Source organism: Lathyrus oleraceus, chromosome 3 (assembly GCF_024323335.1).
Source record: "Lathyrus oleraceus cultivar Zhongwan6 chromosome 3, CAAS_Psat_ZW6_1.0, whole genome shotgun sequence".
Classification (NCBI taxonomy): domain Eukaryota; kingdom Viridiplantae; phylum Streptophyta; class Magnoliopsida; order Fabales; family Fabaceae; genus Lathyrus; species Lathyrus oleraceus.
In genome coordinates, this window is record NC_066581.1 from 232,257,743 (window position 1) to 232,268,197 (window position 10,455).

At 37.1% G+C, this 10,455-nt stretch overlaps 1 protein-coding gene across 1 annotated transcript; it reads right to left on the reverse strand.

Annotated features, from left to right (window-relative positions):
* Positions 1-3,710: 3,710 nt before the first annotated feature.
* On the reverse strand, positions 3,711-4,934 carry LOC127130593 (uncharacterized mitochondrial protein AtMg00810-like). Its single transcript, XM_051059574.1, has one exon. It carries the CDS (start codon positions 4,932-4,934, stop codon positions 3,711-3,713), a length of 1,224 nt encoding a protein of 407 aa, XP_050915531.1.
* Between the last annotated feature and the right edge of the window lie 5,521 nt (positions 4,935-10,455).

Genomic DNA, 10,455 nt, shown 5'->3' on the forward strand with positions numbered 1-10,455 from the left:
GCTACCAAATGTTCAAAGAGGTCATTTTCAAGAAGATGATGCATTTGTTTTCATACGGATCACGAGGGGGGAAATGATTATTTTATCAGGCAGAACAAGTTCAACTGCAATATAAGTATAGTTTTATAAGTCTTCACAACATAATGGCAACGTGCAACATACATAAAGTTTTTATATATAACTATACACAACAGAAACTACAATCGCATCAGCCATATTTGCTCATTTTTTGCCGCAACATCAAAGTTTCCAGCGTAACTGTAATTGAGACCAAGGTAGTTAAAGTCAAGATTTTACGCAAAATCCTGCAGGGGAAATGAAATCGTAAATCGTGGAATCGTAACGTCAATTGTACTATTATACAAAATTCTAAAACTTATGCATATAAATTCATATAGAATAACATTAGTGAGACAAAGAAAAGCTTAAATCACTTGAAATACTTGTGTAAATTTAAACTCATAAGCATAGCTCACAGGTAAGATAATAAAAATCTTAAATCACACTTCAAATAACATATCTATACAAAGCACAATGCAACTAACTGAAAGAGCATTTGGAATGGGCCTTAGAGTTTGTTTTAGTTAATTAATTAATAAAATTTCTAGTTTGTAGAACATAGAGTAGGTCTTTCAATTCAGTTTTGTTATGATTTCTGTTATGCCAAGTTTTTTGTATTTTCTATTATGATTAAAGGCTATATATGAGTCTTAGTATTTTCAATAATAAAGCAAGTTGATTTACGAAATATAGAGCCTTCATTCTCTACATTTGGTAACATAGCTATTCAACTGGGATCTGTGAGAGCAAGGCAGCAACCAGCCTTTGAGAGATCAAACACAATGAGTGAAGATAAAACACTCACAAAGATTCCTCACTTCGATGGTCACTACGATCATTGGAGTGAGTTAATGGAGAATTTACTAAAGGCAAAAAAATCTATGGAGCTTGGTAGAAGATGGCTTCACAGAACCAAAAGAAGGAACCACGTTGGCCGACGTAGAGAAGACTAAATTGGGCGGTCAAAGAATCAAAGACCACCAAGTGAAACACTACCTTTACCGAGCCTTAGACAGAAGTGTGTTTAAGCAAATCCTGGATAGGCGCACATCCAAGATTGTTTGGGATTCGATGAAAAAGAAGTTTGGCGAAAATGAGAAGGTAAAAAAGTCCTTACGCAACACTTTGAGGAGAGAATTTGAGGTGTTAGACATGAAGAAAGGAGAAACCGTCACCAATTACTTTGCAAGAGTAATGGTGGTTTCCAACAAGTTGCGAAGCAATGACGAAGACATGCCAGACTCAAAAATGTTGGAGAAGATCTTGCGAACCTTGACAGAACGGTTCACATATGTGGCGGTCTCGATCGAGGAATCCAAGGAAACTGATAAAATCTCAATTCATGAATTGCAAAGCTCTTTAGTGATGCATGAACAGAAGTTCAATAGAGTCAACAAGGAGGAGGATGACCATGTCCTTAAAGTGGAGGAAAGATCAAGCAGAGGAAGAGGAAGAGGATCACCGAGGGGACGTGGTGGTCGAGGACGAGGAAGGAACTACTTTAACAAAGCTACATTCGAGTGCTACAAATGTCATGGCTTATGGCACTTTCAATATGAGTGTCCTAAGTGGAGCAATGAGGAAAATTATGTTGAGGCAAGCGAAGAAGATGAGATGCTCCTGATGGCCTATGTTGGTGTTCATAAAAAAAGTGACACTTGGTTCATTGATTCTGGTTGTTCTAACCATATGTGCAACAATAAAGACATGTTCTCTAGTTTGGACATGACATTCTCCCACTCTGTCAAACTGGGGAATGATACTCGCATGGAGGTGGCTTGAATAGGAGTCATAAAATTGGTAATCGCAGACACCGTTTATTCAATAAATGGTGTCTATCTCGTACATGGGCTTCACAATAATCTCCTGAGTGTGGGTCAACTACAAGAGAAATGATTGGTTGTACTATTTGAAGGAGGAATGTCCAATGTGTTGTCAGGAAAATAGGTTTGATACCTCTCTTGAAATTCTAGTTATCAGACTTTCGATGTCACACGGGTTGTTATGACATCCAATTCTGCACAGACAAGAATTATGCAGAACTTAAAAGTAAGTGCAGTAAATAACACAAGTAATTGTTTACCCAGTTCAGTCCAACATGACCTACGTCTGGGGGCTACCAAGCCAGGGAGGAAATCCACTATCAGTAGTATTAATTCAAAGCTAAACTCACTCGTTTACAACTCTTCACTTAATCCCTACCCAATGTAATTTCAATCTTACACTAAGATCAGAGTTCCTACTCACTCCCCCTCAATCACCTCAGTGATTATAACCTTCAATCAATATTAAAGACAATTTTGAAGTCACACTTCAAACAACTCTTGATTGTGCTTAATAGCTTTAATCAAGATACATAGCACTCACGCTTAAAAGCTTAGAGTGACACAACACTTACAACTCAACGAACACCCTACACCAAAGCAATCATCTACGAGATAACAGCTTGGTTTACAAGATATGTCTAATACAAGACTCACAAGAATACAGCAGTGAAGTATGATGGACACACTAAATCTTCACGCCTCAAAATCCCCAGTTCTGAATGAAGGAACGACTTCCTTTTATATTGCAGTACTTGGGCCTTTGCACTTGTATTTTCCTGAATTTAAGGTCACCCGAGTTTCCCTAAATTCCACATCTAGGTTACTAACAAATAGGCTATTTGTTAGGTTCATTAAATGTAGCTTGGTTGTTGATTTCCTGGATTTTCTCTCAGCTGTTGAATCCCTGAAGAATAGCCTGAGAAAAAGCTGAAACAGAAAACTAAACAACCTACAATATAGCATATGCTGTCAGGAATGAATGTCACAACATTCAGCTTGACATCAAGGACCATATGCTAAGTCTGTTTTTCTTGAAAGCAGACTGTACAATTTTGCTGAACTGTATAGGACCAAACTGTCCATTCTACAGTAGCAGCTTACATCAATACATGTCAAAGTATCCAATTTGACATTTACACATTTAGCCTTAAGTCAGTTCTGTTATCCTTTTTGAAGGGCAGACTGAGAAACATACTGAAGTGTAGCAGAACACCACTCTGTCTATTATTCAGTATATGCTGTCCATGATGAATGTCATAACATCCAGTTTGACATTCATATAGTAGGCCTTATGCCAGGTCTGGTATTTCCTTGATAACCAGACTGCAAATGAATACTGAGCTCTAACAGAACACCAATTGTTCTATTCCTCAGTATCTGCTGACAGGGATGAATGTCACCACATCCAATTTGACATTCAATAAATCCTGTATTAGCTAATCCTGCAGTAAGTTACTCAGGTATGTCATGACATTAGTCAAGACATCAGAGTACAGTTAGATACTATAACCTCCAATGCAGTTACACAAACGCCTTCACAACATGTCATGACATTAGTCAAGACATTAGAATCCAGCTAGTGTTTTACCATACAATGCAGCCAATTAAACACCTACATCTCTCATTATTATTTCTGGTATATATAGAGATTACAGGGTTATACAAGTAATTACACTAATTAATTACATTTAATGAGAACAAATCAATTTCTGATTTGTTTCCCTTATTCTAGAAACAAACCCTATGAATAAACTAATTCCTATTCACACTGATTTGTTTCCCTTATTCTAGGAACAAACCCTTAATCTATGAATAAACTAATTCCTATTCACATCCCCCCTCAAATTGATGTTGTTGGTCAATGAGCATCAATTTGCTAACAAGAAACTGATGACGTGGACGCGGAACGGCCTTGGTAAGAATATCTGCAACCTGCAACTGAGTACTGACATGAGGAAGTGATATTAGTCTGTCATCATACGCGTCACGGATCGAATGACAATCAACTTCGATATGTTTGGTGCGTTCATGAAAAACAGGATTCGCAACGATTTGGATGGCACTTGTATTGTCCGTATAAAGTGAAGTTGGCTCTGTTTGAGGAAATCCAAGTTCAGCCAAAAGACCACGAAGCCAAATTATTTCAGAACAGGCAGCAGACATGGCACGATACTCAGATTCAGTAGAAGATTTAGAGACTCTCGCTTGTTTCTTACTTTTCCATGATATCAATGAAGAGCCAAGAAACATGCACCAACCAGTGACAGATCGCCGAGTATCAGGACATCCTGCCCAATCGGCATCACTATAAGCACTCAGTTTAGGAGCAATCCCAGTGGGAAAGAATAAACTACGATGAGAGCTTCCCTTCAGGTAGCGAATTATGCGACGAACTGCTGCCAAGTGAAGATGACGAGGAGAGTGCATGAATTGACTTACTTGTTGAACAACAAAAGATATGTCAGGGCGAGTAATAGTCAGGTGATTAAGGCTACCCACGAGTTGACGATACAATAAGGGATCAGGCAAGAGATCACCATCATCACGATGATATTTAACATTAACCTCAAGAGGAGTATCCACTGGATTAGCCGATTGTAGACCAACCATAGAAATTAAATTTGTGGCATACTTGTGTTGATGGAGGAATATGCCCTTGGATGTAGAATGAACCTCAAGACCAAGAAAGTAATGAAAATTACCAAGATCTTTCATATGAAACGATGCTTGTAACTGTTGTTTAAGGCTTTGAATCGAAGCATGATCAGAACCAGTAATAATCATATCATCAACATACAGAAGAAGTAGGACAATTCCAGTTGAAGTTCTATGAATAAATAGAGAAGAATCATATTGACTCTGAGTAAAGGAGAACCCAAGTAGCGTTGAGCGGAATTTTTCATACCATGCTCTAGGCGCTTGTTTCAAACCATATAAGGAGCGTTTGAGCTTGCACACACCCTTAGATGACAAGAATAAACCTTGAGGAGGAGTCATATAAATATCTTTCGTCAGGTCACCATGAAGAAAAACATTTTTCACATCCATTTGATGAAGAGACTGTAGCGGTGTATTCGTCGTTATATGATTTATTGATTAAACCATAAGCAAAGTATACAAAGAAATCGAGTCGCCACCGCACTTTTATTTATCCAAAGGATTGACTAAAAAGCGAACAAAAGCCTAAGAAGTTTTACACATAGAAAACTAATGAAAAGATCAGAGATCGAGGTAAGGGGTAAATTACGCAATGGGAAGGTGTTAGGCACCATCACGTCCTAGGTACTCTTAGGGAGCCCTTTTCACACTTGTTGAATGAAAATATTTATTTGTTTTTGACATATTGTGCAAACATGATTGGGAAGATGAGAAAAGAATGTACAAGTTAATTATTTTTGTGTTTGAACGGATGAACCCGTTGCCTACGTACCTTCCATCAAAGGTAAGGATCAAAACGCCGTAGTTCGGCTAGAAGATTTCCAAAAATTAGTGAGTTCATTTTAAAACAAGAGCACTAAGGCTTTTCATTCTCAACGGGAGAAAACTCAACCAATACCAACAATCCACCATGCAAGGATAGCTTCAACATACTAGTGAGGGGTTAACCCTATAATAAGTATGGAAGACTTACGATCAACTCACTAAGGATGCGGTGAGATTTACATCAACCACTATGAGAATTGAAACCTATGGCTAATGTATGAAAACATATTAACAATGGACAAAGCCACAAAACAATTGAATGAGTGAAGTTAATTGATTATGAGTATTCACAAAGTATGGTCAAAGTATGATTAAGATTGATTCAAAGAAGTATTAACAAAAGTGAAGTTTGAAAATCGAGGACTTAAGGTCCAGGTTTCTAATTTTGAAAGAGGTGAGAATGTCTGCACACTATGTCAAAGTTTTTTGAAAGCAACATGTGAAAAGGGATTTTTGAAACGAAAGGGTATGGGTAATGGAGTGTAAAACTTCCTAGAAGTTCACCTCTTGAAATCATATAGAAGATGATTCAAGTGTGTCCTTTGGACTAAAGCAACAAAGCAAGTTAGCAAACTAAAGACAAGGTGATACCGGATGCCATCAATGCACTTACTCCAATCTCACAAACAAAAGCGGATACCGGATACCAATAAATGGATTTACACCAATCTCCTAAAACAAAACAATGATATCGGATGCCAATAAATGGTCTTACTCCGATCTCACAAACAAAACAAAAATATGGATGTCAGATGCCAATCTATCTGGACTTATTCCAACCTCCACAGGATGATCATTGGAATACAAATGCCAACAACATGGACTTATAATTGCATCCTCACATACAACAAACAAACAGAAGCACAAGGCTAAGAGGATATGAGTGACCAATGAAATGGTCTTACACTCTATCCCTTCCAAATCATAGGAACAATGGCCAAAGAACATGGTCTTACGATTGTCCTCAATGGGCAAACACAAATGTGTCACAAAGATATGCAATGATGATCATGCACTAATGAACAATCAATGATGATAAATGCACAAAAGCATGCAAGCAAACATGTACATATGAATCAATCAATCAATCAAACAAGGTCATTTAGCACACACTATAACCAAGCAATCAGGCTCAAGCAAAGGGTTAGACATTAAAGTCAACTGGAATGGGGTAAATGGTGCTCTTAACCTTGACATTGAGAGCCAAGGTGAAGCAGATGAAAGGATATGAGGGGTGTGCCTCATCACTCTTATCCCTGATCAGGGAGAGCATTGAATATCAGAAGGTGTGCGAGTTCAGAAAGGGGAACTCTCTCCACAAGTTAAAGACTCGATAGATCTTGGGTTTTTACTCACTATGCATCAACACAAGTAGTGTGAGCAAGGTGAGAGACTCACAGAATAGTAGGAGATAGACTACATATCTCTTTTGTCTACCAATTGCCTTATTAAAAGGACTTTGCCTGCTTGGGGACAAAAATAAACAATCACACACATTGCCTCTTAAGGAGGACTTCAGACAGGTGCCTGGCTAGCTAACAAGCCAGGTCTTCCAGACTACATGGAGACAAGAGAGTCTACCTCAATGCAAATGCTATCAAGCAAAGCAATGCAAGTTCTCAAAGAACTATTAGCAACTATGGTACCTGAAATCAATCAAATATAATCAGTATACCAATCACAAAGTTAAAGCAAACAGCATAAGAACCAACAGACAACACAATCAATCACATGTGCAAAGCACAAAGCTCAAAGCAAGTGAGCTAAGCATCCTACAAAACAAACAAGTTAGTTCATAACAATCTACCAAATTAAATCAACTTGAATCAATCTCCTTAAAGCATTTGCTTCTTAACCTGAAAAGTCAAACTCAAACATGAGAAGTAAGACCACTAGGACAAGCCTAGGGTCAAAAGGAGGTGAAAAATTCAAAACAACAAGTGAAAATTGATCAAAATCAAGATTTATCAATCAAGAGTAGAATCTAATTGGTCTCACATCAAAACTATGCACCAAATCCATTTCATACTCAAAACATGTCAAACTATACACTTTGGAATCACATTGGAGCCAACAGAATGATCACACTCAAACCATTACCAAAATAGCTCAATAAATGCCAAGAAAATTCAAGTCTAAACAGAACACATTCAGTGAGCAACATATCAAATATCATGGTAATTGGATAAGAGGAAGTATGGAAATTAAATTCATGAAGTCATGGTATGCAAAAACAAGCTCAAACTAAGCCACAAATGGTGCATCAACTTCAAATGATCATAAAACAGTGGAAACAAATGATAAATGAATGAGATCAAAGCCATGATACACTTCAACATGTTAGGAAGCAATGTATAAAATTTCAAGATCATGTGATAAGGCACAAGGATTTCACAAAACATGGAAGTTCAGCACTCAACAAGAGTTCACAAATGACCAAACAGCAAAGGAAAATATCAAACAAATTGAAAATGTACCTAAAAATTCCAGAAAAATTCACATGTATTCTCAACATTCACAAGATCAATCATGCAAAAATCCAGCTCAATTCAAGTTCAATAAGCATTGCAAATAAAATCAAGAAGATGTACAAGGAATGGTATGGCACAAAATGTAACACCCACAAAGATCATATCATATCTCTCAATCCAGGAACTCAAAAATTACAAACCATATATCAAAATGACCAGGAGGGAGTCTAGAATGCACATGTAAAATTTCACACATTTTCAATTAGGAATCAGGATTTCATGAAAGAAATGGTAAAACATAGGCAAAAAGCATACATGATCAAAGACATTAGACCAAAATAAAAACCATCCATGCACAACTTTTATTATCATACCTATAAAACACTAGATGAAAAATGGAGATGGATGCAAAAATTCCTAATCAATTTGGATCATCCATGAATTATTTGTGATTTTTTGAAGTTTGATTGACAAAATGAAATAAACATTTAAGATTTAAAATGAAATAATGGCTGAGCGTGGCATTTTGGTAAATACAGCGCTCACTAAATGAAACACTGCGTTTCATTTAGTGAGGTGTCACCACGTGACTGGCAGCGTGGTGCGGGAAACAACTATTTGAACACAAAGCCAGGCAACGAAGATCTACACGTGATCTGGAACGAAATTGGAGTGTTCTTCATCACACTCATCATGTTCATCCATCACATGAACAAATTTTCACAAAAATTATCATGCCATATACCAATCGAAACGTCTCATCATGTAGATCACTAAACCAGCAAGCAATTAATCTAATTCTAAACATGCTTCACGGATCGAGCCAAGAAAGTTTCACATTCAAATGTTCAGATCTACATATCTTCAACAATACTTGATGAAATTAAGTGATCTAAGTTGCAGTGAGCTCTATGTTCCACGATCTACCTAAGCCACATGTTAATTGCAAGAATCGAAGGATTTGGATTCATACCTCTTGAAGGTGCAGTTCGTGTTCTTGAGCTTTTCAAGCCTCCAATTGCCAAAACAGATTGCCTATGATGCTTAGGAAGATGAGTGGAAGTGTTAATTCAGTTCAGAAATGCTTGATGATGAAGAAACTTCAAGATGCCATGGTTGATCAAGATTCCAACAGCTACGATTGTGCCATGTTCTTCCACTGTTAACTTCAAACAGATGTGCAATTCTACCTGCAGATGAAGACTATTACAAGAACCAGTGCAAATGATGAAGAATTTTGATGAATCAAAGTGAAAAAGTGTGAGAAAAAATTGAGAGGATTTGGAAATTTTTTGCTTTGGATCTGAAAAATGAATTGCGGATCTGGATTTTCTGTTATGATTAGGCTCTTATACCTTCTGTTAATCCAGCTACTAAACATGATTAAGCCAAATTGGAAGTGATTAGCAAGAAGCTCATGTTATGTCATTTGGCAAAATTTCCCTTTCTCACCTTGAACCAATGGAACAGTAAACTTTTGCTTGCAGCAAGTCATAAATCATGTTTTGAAGCTATTCGAATTGGCTTGGCATGAAAATTCCATGTACTTTTGAAAATCACTATTTTTCCCATCAAAATTTAAATTGATCACTTGAAAAATGGACTTTTTATGTGATGATTTTTGATGAAATGTGATGATGCATTATGATAGTTCATGTCAAATGGGATTTGCTCAAAAAAGAATCACCCAAATTGGCCAAATGGTTTGAAAGTTATGCCACTTTGAAATCCCAAAATTTTTGAAAATGATTTGATCACAACTTGCCAACCACACATGAGAAATGAGTGTTCTTGGACTTTTTGAAAAGGTGAGAGCAAGATCTTCAACTTTCATGTTGGACAAAATTTGATTTGAAGCTTACTTGGACATGTAATTTTGAGGAGAAGGACTTTCCATTTTTGGCAGTTGAAAATTACAGGTCCTTACTATTTTGGGAAACTTTTTGTCTGACCTCAAATCCTTCAATGATGGTATTTGAAATGTTAATGGAGACTTATATAGACATGAATGAGACCTTTCCAAACATCTCACACCTTCCAATCCCTGATTAAATGCACAGTTGACCACAGTTGACTTTGCTAGGGTTTTGGTTGACTGAGCCATGTTCTGATGAATTTCAACCCTCTTTCTCTTGAGATCTTGATTCCAAATGGTATCACAACTCATATGAACTCTTTATGAATGATCATGGTGTCCAAATTCTTCAAGAATGGCCACCATCTATTGCCCAATGGCTGATTTGACTGGTTTGACCTAGTTTGCTTCATCTGCAAGTAACATGGTTAGATGACAATATTTTTGTACTTTTGGTTAGTAAACAAATGAAAAGCAATGATATACAAATGCAATACATGCTTGGTGATCAAGAACACACTCACAAGATAACCCACCCACTAGGAGGCAAGCAAAGATGCACAATGATCCTTGAGGCAAATGAATGATATGATATGATGCCATGAGGGATCTTAGGGCCAAAATTGGGGTCTTACAGATGCCCCTATTTAAGGTCATTCTAGCCGGAGAAGTGAAGTTTAGAAATCTTCATCTTGACGCGGTAGAATGGGCTTAAATAACAATAATGAGACTAATTTTGGTCCCTAAGAGACCTCATGAT

Excerpts from the sequence above, each read along its gene's own strand:
- LOC127130593 (XM_051059574.1), bottom strand. The coding sequence starts at position 4,934 with ATGGATGTGAAAAATGTTTTTCTTCATGGTGACCTGACGAAAGATATT.